General features: G+C 37.3%; 2 protein-coding genes across 2 annotated transcripts; both read right to left on the reverse strand.

The window, feature by feature from the left end:
* Nucleotides 1–225: 225 nt before the first annotated feature.
* LOC103948407 lies at nucleotides 226–2,103 on the reverse strand. The gene has a single exon (XM_009359439.3). The coding sequence runs from the start codon at nucleotides 1,356–1,358 to the stop codon at nucleotides 516–518; it is 843 nt and encodes a 280-aa protein (XP_009357714.2). The 5' UTR covers nucleotides 1,359–2,103; the 3' UTR covers nucleotides 226–515.
* A 3,728-nt stretch (nucleotides 2,104–5,831) lies between these two features.
* LOC103948468 (E3 ubiquitin-protein ligase RING1-like) lies at nucleotides 5,832–13,177 on the reverse strand. The gene is made up of 2 exons (XM_009359498.2): nucleotides 12,931–13,177; nucleotides 5,832–6,232 (listed from the first exon to the last, which is right to left on the reverse strand). Exons 1-2 carry the CDS (start codon nucleotides 13,175–13,177, stop codon nucleotides 5,832–5,834), a joined length of 648 nt encoding a protein of 215 aa, XP_009357773.2.
* Between the last annotated feature and the right edge of the window lie 1,046 nt (nucleotides 13,178–14,223).

Here is a 14,223-nt window from a genome sequence, read left to right on the forward strand (position 1 = left end):
GTTCTCGCATGTTCATTGTAATATTGGTCCATAATACCAAAATGGTATCTTGAAGGTGCATGCAAATTTTTCTCCATTGTGGAGGTATTGTTGCCAAGTCCCTCTCTATATTGTGAGAGTATTTCAAGCAATCATGCGATGCATAATGTTTGGTGGCTTGAAATACCGACAAGGTGACATAGTGTGAGTTTCAACGAGAGAGAGAGAGAGAGAGAGAGAGAGAGAGGACAAGAACATCAGTTGTGTAGCATCATCACAGTCACAAGAAGATTACAGGTACGAGACAACTCAGGGGAACATGAAGGCTAAATAAAACAAAGCAACTTCACAGTCACGAGGTCCCCCACTAACAGGAAAACCCATCTCACACCATCATGTTCCTGAATATATGTCCCCCCCACCACCACTAGAACTCATTACATTCCACATTAACCTCTATTACTAATCAAATTTAACAAACTTACCCACAAATAATAATTTTTTTAAAAAAAGCAAAAAAATTGGTTCATCGAACTCTAATGTAAATTGGGTTTCTTCCCAATTGTTGATCTGAATCCTGAAGGTGAAGAAACTAAAGGAAGAACCTGTGAAGTGCTTGATGAATGGCACTTTTCGTTGTTCTTGTCAACAATGATTGTGATGAAAGAACCATCTTCCTCAGCATTTCCATCAATATTCTGAACTTTTTCCTGCAATTTTACTCTAAGTTTCTCCTCGGCAACCTGCAAGAACTTGAATTTTGGAGGAGGAGAGGACCTCAATCTGTTGAATTCTGCATCAGATTTTGACTCAAAGAGTGGGCTGAAACCCTGCGGGGGAGTGAGAGGAGGTGTGAAAAGTGTTGGAGAACCAAGAGGTGTCAGATATGGAGTCTCAAATCCCATAAGCAAATCACTAAGACTCTTACTCCTAGAACCCTTCTGGCTCCTCCACCCGCCATCCTCTGACTGTTGCTCCAAATCCTCCTTTGTTTCCTCCACAATTGTGAACAGGTGCCTTGGTGGGCCCCCACCAGCATTCTGCAGCCTCATGAGCTCAGCATCCAAATCATCCTCCTCAAATGATTTGAGCACCAGATTGTTGCTGCTTGGTTCATGGACTAGGGTTTCTGACATTCTCAAAGAAGCACAGATACCTGTGGGGTTTCGGGAGGAAGTGCAAGTGCTTCTTCTCCAGCAGAACATGTAGAAGATTTCCTTCTGTGGGCTGCTGCTGTAGCCACTGTCAATCTCTCTGCTAGTAAATCTCTTCTTCCACCACAGTAAATAGTAAAGCTCTGCAATCAGAGCCAAGAAAAGGCAGCCAAAAACCACACTTAACCCAAGTCCCACACTGCTCAAAGATTTCATCTTTGTCATCAAATCTCATCAGAAAGCTACTGATTTCACATCAAAACTACCCAAAAAAAGCTCAAACCAACCACAGTTAATTTTGGGCATTACCCTTTTACCCAATTCACCAGAAGCCCAAGAAACTGAAGGGAAAGGTTAATTTTCTGGGAAAATTCTGTAAAGTTCCAATCTTTTCCATGAACACAGGAGAAACCCAAAAACCGAGATAGTGGGAACTCAGTGACCAAACACTCCTTAACTTGCTGGCTACTTTAGGGGCAAATGAAAATACCCAAATGCCCACCAGCTAAAAATATCTCTCAAAAGACTTTATCTTCTGAGAAAATCACCCTTTAAATCATGAAACGTGATGACAAAAGCGCTTTTGAAACCCACCAATACTAAAAGCCCACCCGGATGTGGAAATCCCAGAAAATTGGCAAATTGCAGAGGACTAAACCAAAGAAATGAACAAACAAACAACAGGGAAGCTATGCAAAAATGCAGAGTAAGAGAGTCGGCAAATAGGCAAATATGGGTGAAGGAGAGGAGAGGAGAGGAGAGGCGTTGTTCGAGGGAAAGTTCACATGGGAACGCAAAGACAAGGAAAGTGACGGGTCGTTTTTTATTAGATGCTAAATTGGCTTTTGTCTAATCCATTCACGCAACTCAGCTCACAGGAAAAGAAGTTGAGTCGCTTTTCTGAGTCTTGAATTTGTAGAGCAAGGCTGGCTATGCGATTCTGTCTTTGACTCTTTGACTCCAAGTCCCAGGGGTGGAAACTGCGTCGTTTTTGTCATTAAATCATAGCTCGGTTGAAGAAATTTTTCATTGTGACAGAAATACAGATAGTACATCACGTGTTTTTATGCAAATGGTGTAAAATTCTAATTTTTAAGTTATTAATCTTTTAACACACATAACTCACCATTTATATAAGAACATATGATGTACCACCTTATGTCACAGTCATACTAAAAAATATCCCGCTTGGTTGACGGTTCTGGAATTAGCAGAGCTTGCAGAGGCTAATTCTCTGGCAAATGCATATTCCCTTTGCTTTTTATTAAGCAAATAAGTTATTCTCGAAGTCCAACTCCATGTGTTGTAGGAAAAGAAGTCTCTACGAGCTATTGGATTATTAAATTATTATGTCTTGTTTAACTTGGTTTCATGTTATATAAGTTGTTCTTACGTGAAACAATATTAACATACGACTTTAATTCAACTAAACTATATTATGTTTATCTTCAACTGGTACTGGCACTTAAAAAACGTTGTTTTGCAGTCGTTCACACTTGTTATTTCTAATATGTAATTTACAAACAAAAAAACAGCATGTGATCTTTGTAGAGTTCTAATAATTATTATTTTACTTGATATGATAAGTAAATACTCAATACTTTTCAGTATCTTAACTAATTATCATAAGATAATATAATGCTTGCCGAGATTCGTCATGCTGAGTCAGAAAAATGAGCAACAATTCAACTTAAGTTTGTTGTTCGAGTTTGTAGTCTCTTTCATAAATTTTAAATTTGTTTTTAGTTGATGGTGTTTGGTTTAAGTAAGCATATGGTTATCCGGATATCTTCCACCACGGTCATAGATCAAGTGATCTAAGTTTTTCAAATTTCATCTAACGGTCCAAAATTATCACAACTTCTAAGGAATTAAAACATGTGGGTCGTTTAATGAAATTTGAAATGTCTGAATCATCAGACCCATAAGGGTTCTGATACCAAATGTTGGAAACTGGAATTAACTTAAACGTAAAAAGGATGTTTGGACAAATGTTATCAACGAAATCTCAACTGATAAAAACTAAATCAATCAATCAATCAAGAATATTTTCTTGAAAGTTGGGATCCAAGGACCGTGGTAAAATAAAGAGAAATGTTAAAGAAACTCTTGCAAAGTTAGACTCTTTATAGCTCTTTGCCATCTTACAGTTAAAATCAATTTTTTTTATCAACATCATAAAATACTGTGCTAAAAACATAAGATAGCAGAAAGTCTATAAAAATTGAAGAGTTCTAATTTTGAAAAAGTCCCATTGGCATTTTTCAAACCATGCATGTCACCAACCATTATTTTCAGTAGTTTTTTTTTTTTTTTTTTTTTTCTCACAAGTAGACACATTATTTTCAGTATTTAATGGAGGTAAAAATACTCGTAAATATATGGCACCCTAGAGAAGCTGGAATTTTACCAGGATTCTGGCTTTCCACTGTACTTTTTGTTTTGGGTTGGATCTCCAAATTACAGGCCCATTTTTTGTGGCAACCTTTTAAGCCCAAAACAAAGCCCATTTGAGCAATCACCCCTTTTCATGGCCTCAATCGCAAGGTAAATACATTAATAATTAGAGGACAAACCTCACCATCATATCCAATAGTTAGATTGCATAACTACAATGTCCTTACAAATTATTGGCTGCTAAGGCCTCAGAAGAACTTTGATTGTGGTGTCACAACCACCATATCTTATATTTTGTTTTTATTTGACTATACACGACACTCAGATAATTTTACTAAAATTTATCGGCTCTCTAAGTTACCAGACTCTAAATCAGGCAAACACTGAACTACGAGGGATGAGAGTGTGGCGTCGGCACGGAAAATCGGGCAACTTGAATGAGAAAACAGCCACATGTCAATGCATGAAACGTGAAATGAGTGCTTGCATTCCGGCAAGGTACGAAACTCTTCACCTTCTTCAAAATCACTTATGCACACAGCACACATACCGTCTCCCACCAAGACCAAGCCAACGTCCCTTTGATACTTCCTGGCCGGAATGAGTTCAGATGCTGACGAAGGCCACATGCTGCCATCTGTGAGCCCCGTGGTTTCAGGCCTCAAACGGCGTCGTGTTTGTTGCGGTTGGGGTGTTGCGGTTGCAGCAACAAATGACTGCGCAATGGCAGAGTGTGACAACAAGCACAGCCGAGCTCAGAGCAACTAGAAGAATATATAATCTGGGATCAGAGACAAGGTTATGGCTTTCAGCCATGGTGGAAAGTCGTGTGTAATGCCAAGGAATTTAAATGGACGTTGAAATTATACGTAGAAAAGGCGATTATATCAAGGTTTGCACTTGTCTTATGTGCCTACACAGACAGATGAGAAGATGGAACGACCTGAAGCTCTGAGTCGGCCTCTTTTTTTATTGTGGAGCACTGAGTCGGCTTTTTTGAAGCACGCAAATTGTTGGTCCTAAAATTTTTCAGTTTTATACCAATAATATTATGAGAATTCATACATCAGGTGCAAGGGTAAATGTTCTTAACTAATTAAACTTGAAATAAAATTAGTGTACCAATTTCGTGAAAGTGATGTTAATGGAGGCAGCCGTAGCTAGCACAATTAATTTTATTGGGTTATCTGGTTCAGTTCTAGCACTAATGTGATAGAGCAAAATGGACTTCTTATGCATTAAACCATCTCCTACTTACGTGAAAGCCATGCAAGGCTCTCATAATGACACACCAGAATCCACAAATGATCATATGGGGACTAATAAGATATGGGAGATGTTAACGAGATTATCTACTTGAAGTATATTTTTTAAACTACATAATGCATGTGGCGGTTGATAAATATAGTACTATAAGAAACCAACCATCAACCACCACATCATATAATCTACAAAATACGGTTTATTTAAAAACATAGTCTTCCTAACATTTTCCCTAAGATATACATAAATACTGCTTATCTTGTTTTAGCCACTGATTATGCACCACCTAATGAAAGATTTTGGGGACTATAAATGGTCAAGACACTCTTAGGAATTATTTATGGTTCAAACTTCAAATACCATTGTCTCGTATTGAAGACGTGAATGTCCATACAAGAGTTTTAACTGTTCTTATTTGCAGAGACATAATAAACAAAGTCTGCGAAAGGAGAATCAAGAGACATAATATATAGAATGTCTAGAACAAAAAAATGGGTGCTCAAAAATCATACTCGTGAAATAATCTTAATTTGAGGCATTACCAAACATTTTTCCCTTGACCAGATACTGCATATATAGGTTGTAATAGACTAATAGTAGATGTTAACCAACCTTATGGTTTGAGTGAAGTTTTAGTTTGATCTATCATATGTGTGTGTGTGTGTATTTTTTCTTAATTGCGCCTGAAGTTTACAATTTTTAGTAAGTGATTTTCTCAATTTTGTGAAAGATGAAAGCTCTCAAACCAAAGCATTGTTAATGAAAACACATTTCTCAAATCATTCCAACAAGGCCTTCGTTTGATGTCTAAGACATCAGTTTCCGATGAACAAGTACGGAATACACCCAATAGTCACTCTCATGGAGGAATATCATGAGTTTTCAAGCTTCTAGGTATGGATTATATTTACCTTCCTCGGCACAAGCATAAAAAATTACTCGTACCCCGGCTGAAATTACAAAACAACGCAATGTCTTTTTTGTGCAAAATTTGGTTTACTCTTCCGTGGCACTATCGAGCTCAGATCAGAAACCCTACTACCGCTGAACGACAACCGTGAACAGTGTAGCAGTGGCGCGGCAAACTGGGCAATTCGGATGAGAATAGAGCCACATGTCAATGCATGCAGCGTGAAACGAGTGGTTGCACTCCGGCAAGGTACGAAAATATTCACCTTCTTCAAATTTTTCTATGCACACAGCACACGTACCATCTCCTACCAGGCTAACACCCTTTTCATACTTTTGGATTACCGGTGAAGCAGTAGTAGTCCTTGTGCTGCTTGCTGCTGTGGTCTTTTGCATTTCATCATCTTCCAATTGTCGTTGTGTCGGTTCTTCAGGGGGAATATTCTCGCAGCAGCAACGGTAACACCACCAGATGGCTATGATCACCACAAGCTGAATGATGAGAAAAAGTGCAGGACCATATTCAGACTCTCCGGAAACCATGGTAGAACTTAGAGTCTAAAGAGACTATGAATTTGCTAAAATGGCCATTCATGTTATATAGAATAGGCGGTTAATGCAAGGTTACCATTGTCTTATTCTCATTATTAATTTCACGAGCACAAAATGTAACGTCGAGTCCAAAGCTCTTTGCTTAGAAATGATTCTAATTGATTTCATTTTTTCCTATGCAGAAAATGTTATGAAAGTTCATATATCTAACCTTACTCCTGGAGCAGATGCTTCAGTAGTTGCAATAGAACGTGGACGTATTGAACCTCTAAATTAAGGGAATTTTAATTGGTGAATTCCATGTTATATGTGTTGAGAGTATGAATCTTACGTCGAAAAAATAAGGGATCCTACATGTAAAAGTAATAAAATTGGGTTACTTTTATATTGCAAATTAATTTTATAACGAAACCCTAATTTTCTTCATAGTGAATTAGGTTACCAGCATATTCAGGGATGGGCCTAGGCCTCACCTGACATCTATGTGACTTCGCCACTGCTCGAGCGGGTTTTCAAAATTTATTTTTAAAATTGACTACAGTTTTCCTTATTCATTTGCTAGTTTTTCGTGTTATGGGCATCTAATTAAGGCACATGCATGTTGTTTACCTAGAATGAGAATTGGTATAAATTTTGGGGTGTATGTTTTGTATATATGCTACTTACTTTTAATGAGTTAGGTTGTATGATCCACAAGTAAATAAACAAATATCGATGCAATTTCTGTTGAATTAAAGAAAACTATCGTATGAACCTAAATAATACTTTGACAAAAAAAAAAAAAAAAACTTCATTCAACTTGCATCATCATTCAACATACATATTACAACTTAAATACAAAAACGTAAAACAAATTGACCAAGGAAATAGGAACAAGCATTTTCACGACTCACATGATGTCTTCACTATTGGAGTACTCCTAGGCTGCGTTTGTAGCACCAGACTATCTTAGATTGGAGTAATTTCTGGAACTAAGCTAGACCGGCTTAGAATATATTAAACTGAACTGATTTAGTTTGCTTCAATCCAACACCAAAGTAGCATAATCCCAATCGATAAACCGAGGTACAAAGCTAAATATAAGCGATTCTTGGAAATTTTTTTTGAGAAATCAAAGAAACAAACCCAAAAAATATAAGAGGTGAATTTGAGCCACTTATCCTTTATACTCACAATTCTTGTAATCAGATTTCAACTTCTACCTACAAACTAAAACAAAGATGAAAACTTTATATTGGAACAACAAAACCAAACTAGAACGTGTTCTTTCTTGTTCTAGTTTTCCTTTACACTCCCATTTCTTGTCTTTTCTTTTTTGGGCTCATTTGAAATGGGTGACAAAAAAAGGAGACACAACCAAGAAGAACCCACAACAGCAAATCCTAATTCATATCATCCAACCTGTTATTTCTCTTCGTCTTATACTTCTTATTGCAACAATGAGCAAAAAGAATAAACAAATGCAATTCTACCAGCCTTTACATAATTACTACTTAGTAACTATACAACAATATGTATCGTCCTTCGCTTCCTTGTCCCCAAAGGCACATCCTCGTGTAACATCATTTCCGATTTGCAGCACTCTCAATTCGCTTTCAGAACTCAGAAAATCCGTAACTTCCTGCACTCTGCAACATTTTCAGTGGACACGGTGATTGGCTTTCGGCGGTTGCCGGCTGCCTTGTGTTCTGAAGAGAGTTGAGTTAGCTCATCAATAGATTTCACCTAATCCCAAAGACCAACAACCGCCGCTAACGGCTGTTAATAACGGTGGAGCAGCAGCTGTAGCAAGTAAAAGAAAAAGAAAATTTAATCCGCGGACAACAGTTGCAAATTTCCTTTCACCAATTGTGGCCTCTAGAAAAACAAGATTAACATTGAGAAGCAGTAGTGGCTTTAAAAGAGGGGTTGTCTCTTTTGAAAAATTGTGAACTTTATAAACAAAAAAGAGAAGGAAAACAAAACTAGTACAGCAGCAGAGTTGTTTCACAATATCAATCATTGGGAATTATAATTCCCACAATAGTTTATGAGGATAAATTGAATGTATTAAGAATAAAAGTACAAGTTTGAATATAAATAGAGACTGACAATTAGAGGGTTGGCGGCAACAACTCAATGGGCAAGATTCAAGAATATGGGATTCAGTTGTAGGAACTCAAACATGGTAGCAAAAGATCCCAACAGTTCTGCAATTTCTAACAATTTTCCTCGGCTGAGAAAAAGAACATTGATGCCATAAATATGTAATGTTTCCATATAACAAAAACCTGAAGAAGTATGATTATATAATACTAACATAACTTATTTAAGGCATCTTACCTTCAATTGACCTGTGTTATACTGTAGTGTGACTAAACCTAACATCTTTGGGGTTATCCACTTCCAGAAAACAATGTGCATTTGCTTGGATCTGATTTTACATCATCGGCCTGAGCAATCGTGGTCGTTGGATGAGTAAAGTTTTAGACCGCTGGATGATAAAGTGGTTGAGATGATTTTCAATTATTATTGAGGGATAATATTGTGGTTTTAATCATAATATTATCTCTTAATATATATTAGATTATCTAAGCCTAATATTAGCTATATCCAGCTGGTTGTTTAAAGATAAGTGATGAGGCAAATCATATTTCGAACTTGGAGGTACAGATCAAACGGGTTTGGGATGTTTGTACGACTCATGCGGCAATACAAATTATGAATGAATTAATTTCATTTAAAATCAATGCTTGCATTGGATAAAGGTGAAATGATGCAGTAGGTGGATGATGGTGATCAGGATCACATCGTGACATTTGATTTGCAAACGGTTTGCATGGATGAGACGGCATGAAAAAAAGAGCTTTTTATGTTCTCCACGTGGAAGTTTAATGAAGATTATCTGGAATGGTAATTCCAAATGCATGCACTTGGACGTGAATATAGGTCTAAACATTGCACGGTTATTTAAAATGCTATGGAAGAGTTCCTTGTGCTTGTAAATTGATATGATTGCATGGTTATCATAGGTGGATGACAGTTATCAAAGTGTGTTGCTCCTTTGGAATAATATTCATAGGAATAATATTTATTCCGATTGGATACTCCTAAGTCACGGCAACAAATTCACAGTGTGTTCATCAAGGCACGTCCATATAAATACAAAGCGGCAGAGGACATTCGAGGGACCTCCAATTCAACACACAACTGTCCTGCACAAACCTTTCAAACACTTTGAGATTTTTTTTATTTTCTTTTTCTGCCAACACACCTTCAGTTTGGATAAACAGCACTGTGAAGGCAATCGGCGAACACCTTCAGTTTTGATAAACAACATTGTTGTCGTAGAATCAGCCGACTGCGAAGCACCTTCAGTTTGGATAAACAGCACTGCGTCGAGGCCGACTAGTTATCTATCCAAGTCTCGGTCGAGAAGGATTTTTGAATCCTTATTGGCAGAGGTCATCTCATTAGCTTTCTCGACGAAGTGAGGTGTTACCAGGTTATTACATTCGACACCTTGAGAGCTGAATTCGATATTGAACTTCGCAGAACTAGCAGCCTTGTCTTCAGGCTCGAGAACCAAAAGGCTGAGATTTGTTCCTTCCTCGGCCGCAATCGTAAGATCATGAAGTCAGCAATGCACTCAACGCAACATCAACAAATTTTACTCCTCGGCCAAGCTCAACCGACGAGTTGGCACGCCCCCGTTCAACCGAAGGACGTAGTTAGCTTATTAGTTACTCGACCTGCGCACCACGTAGGCTTTGTAATTTTTAGGGTCAACAGCATTCTACAAAATAACCAATTGGAAAAATCGAATAGAGAGGGAAAGAAAACAGTAAAAGCCTTTCATTGCCTGCATATTGAAGCCATAAACTTTTTAAATTAACAATGTCTCCAATTAGAAGTGAAATCTTTTTTAAATTTAAGATGCCTCCAATCCTCACTGGCATCACAGCATTGTCCGAGAGGTCTCCCTTCATCTCCCTGTTCTCTTGGCACAAGGCGCACCAATGCAAGCAGCAATGTGTCAAGCATGGGTCACACGGCGAGTTCTGCAATCAACAACGCAATCAAGCATTCAGCAAGCTTCAATTAAGAAAAATATATTCCGCATGACATAAACATAAGCTAGATTGATTAAAACCTCGTAGAAAACGAGACCCGCATATTCTTATGCAATATATGAGATATGAATCGTGAAACCATTAGTCTATGACCAAACTTACTGCATACTAGCGAGTAAAGTAAGTTGAGGTTCAAAAAGTTGGTGCAATAGCAGCACACGCATGATGACTCGAAAACCTTAGCCTGAGGTATGACCAGAGAAAGCCCAAGCATGGTAGAACTTGGAGTCTAAAGAGACTATGAATTTGCTAAAATGGCCATTCATGTTATATAGAATAGGCGGTTAAAGCAAGGTTACCATTGTCTTATTCTCATTATTAATTTCGTAAGCACAAAATGTAACGTCGAGTCCAAATCTCTTTGCTTAGAAATGATTCTAATTGATTTCATTTTTTTCCTATGCAGAAAATGCTATGAAAGTTCATATATCTAACCTTACTCCTGGAGCAGATGCTTTAGTAGTTGTAATAGACAACGTGGACGTATTGAACCTCTAAATTAAGGGGATTTTAATTGGTGAATTCCATGTTACACGTGTTGAGAGTATGAATCTCATGTCGAAAAAATAAGGGACATTGCATGTAAAAGTAATAAAATTAGGCTACTTTTATATTGCAAATTAATTTTATGGCGAAACCTTAATTTTCTTCATGATATCAGGGTATGTTGTCCCTTGTGTGAAGGAAACAAAAAAAGCAAAACCATGATAACTAGGTATAGGTTACCAGCAACATTCAAACGAGTATTTATCAAATATAGCCAAATATTTGCTTCTAATTTCAAAAATGTCAGTCTTTATAAAACTTTCCAAAATATCACTTAAATAGACATAAATATCTTTAAACTTTGAACCTAATAAATTAAAAATAGAATATATCGTCGCATTAAAAACAAAAAACCAAAACCCTATTAGATGAATGAGTTATCATGGAAAACCTAAAAATGGTGTTTTCTCTTATACTAGTCTTTCGGCTAATAGTAACTGAATAAGTTTCCCTTTGAAAATCTAGTAGTTGAGAGGAAAGATGGAACAATACATCAAGTTGTGGTAAAGATAATCAGGAATAGATGAAGAAGTTGATGTCACGTGGTCTATGTACTCGCAACTGGATATCTTGAAATAATAGGCTGATCATGTTTTCTTATGGTTAGGCCAATTTTGATTAGAAAGATATCTGGAAATAGGCTAATCATGTTTTCTTTCTGTTGTAGTGAGCAATTTTCAAGTGGTGCCTAGCTTACCTTGATTATAACCACCCAATGTTATTAGAATCCGTCATTACCTGTAGGTCCGTTAGATTAAAACGGGTGAATGAACCATAAAATAATGCAAATGATCCCGCTAAAATACCTAAATGACGCAAACGGTGAAAGTGATGTCATTTGTGACTTATAAATAAAAGAGAGAAAAAAATTGTATAGGTTTGTAGTGTGGATTGTATGCTTGAATGATAAACTCAACTCAATGAACCACGAGCTGATGGTCCAGTGGTAAATGGCAGATTGCGAGGCTTCCTTCAAACTAAAATTTGGAGGTTTCGAGTTTGAAACCCGATGTTGGTATGGAAGCCAGACTTGTAGCCAGGAAAATGCTGAAATGTCTCTATGAATCTTCCCGACCCCTGAAAATAATGGATAAACCCCTTTTATTTTAAAAAAAAAGATAAACTCAACTCAATGAATAATGAGTGAGGCTGCGTATTCATTAAATAGAGTTACATCATATCAGGTTTGTTACATTTGAGATTTATGTCCAATTACAAATAAATACAAATAGTCGCAGGGCGGAATATTTGAAAAACCTCACTATCATACGCTACTCATCCAAGCTTAGGTTGCCATAATGTGCATAACACCAATGCCTTTTTTTTTTTTTTCGTTGCAAAATTCTTGACCCTTCTAAGACCTCTCCGGCTCACCCAACCCGAAACTCTACAACCGTTGAACGACCACCGTGAACGGCGTTGCATTGGCCTGACAAACCGGGCAAGTCGGAAGTCGAATGAGAATAAAGCCACATGTCAATGCATGGAACGTGAAATGAGTGTCTACGATCATTATTTAGCTATAAATTTGTTGAACTCTGTTTTCCCACTCTAATATTTGACATGTGTTTTGGGTTGACCTCCAAACCGCAATCCCATTTTCTTTTGACATTGCATTCAGTACCGTTGTGTATATAGGTTGCAGGCACGTCGGACTGTTGTCACTTGTCACCATATGTTAAGACCACCCCAAATCAAAAAGCAAAAACCATTAGCATAAAAACCACACCATCCTACAATAATCCTGGCTGGGTTGCAATGTGCATAACAACAATGCCTTTTATTTTTGTTGTAAAATTCTTTACACTCGTGACACTACCCCGGCTCGCCAGACCCGAAACCCTACTATTGCTTAACGACCACTGTAACCAGCTTGGCATTGGCACGGCAAACCGGACAACTCCGTTGTGAATAGAGCCACATGTCTATGCATGGAACATGAAACGAGTGGCTGCACTCCGGCAGTGTACGAAGATATTCACCTTCTTCGAATTCGTCTAGGCACACGGGACACGTACCGTCTCCTACCAAAACCAGACCCATACCCTTTTGGTACTTCGTCTGGACACAATTGATTTGTGTTTCCATGTTGCTTCCTGCTGAAGTCTCTTGCGTTTCGGGGCCCAAACGACGGGGTGTTGCTTCTTCTTGGGGGACGTTTCTGCGGGGTGAGCCACTGCAACACAAACATATGCCTACCACCAGCAGATATATACCGGAAACAATTACAAAAGCCAACTCAGAACCTGTGTCCTCGAAAACCATGGTAGAAAATTAGAGCCCAAACAGAGTATGAATTGGAATGTCCATTGAAATTATATAGATTAGGCGGTTATAGCAACGTTAGCATTGTCTTATTACGTGCCTAATTTTGTAAGCTAAACACAAAAAATTATCGTCATGTCCAAAGCTCTTGCCGATCGACACCATTATTTTCTGGGTTATTCGCTTTTCAATTTTACATTTTAATTATAAACAAGTAGCAACAAGCTACAAATGACAACCTCGTTCGATATTTTCTTTTTCTTTTTGGTAACAAGAGCATTAAGAAACATATTTCTTCTTGGCTAGATGCTTTAGTACTAGCTAGTGGACGCATAATCAACCTTAGAACCCAAAGTTCGAATATAATATATACACACACACACATAAAGCCCTTTATGCAAGGGGATCTTCATTTTTTTCAAAAAATTGGGATTAGGTGTGGGGCTCACTCCACATCGAACTTCAACGATTTGAACCGTCTATTTTGTGAGTCTCGATTCATAGATTATCCTTACAAAAATTCAATTCAATCCAAAATCATTTGTATATTTAATTATTAAGATAAAATTTCATTTTTCTTATATAAGAAAGTATTCGTTAATTTCTTTGAAACCCAATTAGATGTCTTAAACATTTTCGATTTGGCTAATATTTTGCAAGAATGATCTATGAGGTGCAATTTGAAAAATAGTCAGTTCAGATCGTTAAAGTTCGATGTAGTGTGGACCCCAAAACTAATCTCCATTTTTATAAAAAAAATGGGGATCCCTTCCCTTAAAGATTATCTATATATATATAATTTTTTTAATTTTTAAGGTAAATAGATGTAGATGCGGGCTTATGGTTAGGCCCATTTTGATTAGAAAGATATCTTGAAATAGGCTAATCATGTTTTCTTTCTGTTGTAATGAGCAATTTTCAAGTGCAAAGTTTCGAGTCAACATGGATGCCTTGCAAGTGAAATGACTTTAAGGAAGAAAATGTAACCATTATTTTGGTTGATATAATGATTTTGTTGCTACAAATTTTTCTATTGATTGAATAGT

Source organism: the organism of the source record quoted next, unplaced genomic scaffold (genome assembly GCF_019419815.1).
Source record: "Pyrus x bretschneideri cultivar Hongxiangsu unplaced genomic scaffold, Pyrus_bretschneideri_v1 Contig4, whole genome shotgun sequence".
NCBI lineage: Eukaryota > Viridiplantae > Streptophyta > Magnoliopsida > Rosales > Rosaceae > Pyrus > Pyrus x bretschneideri.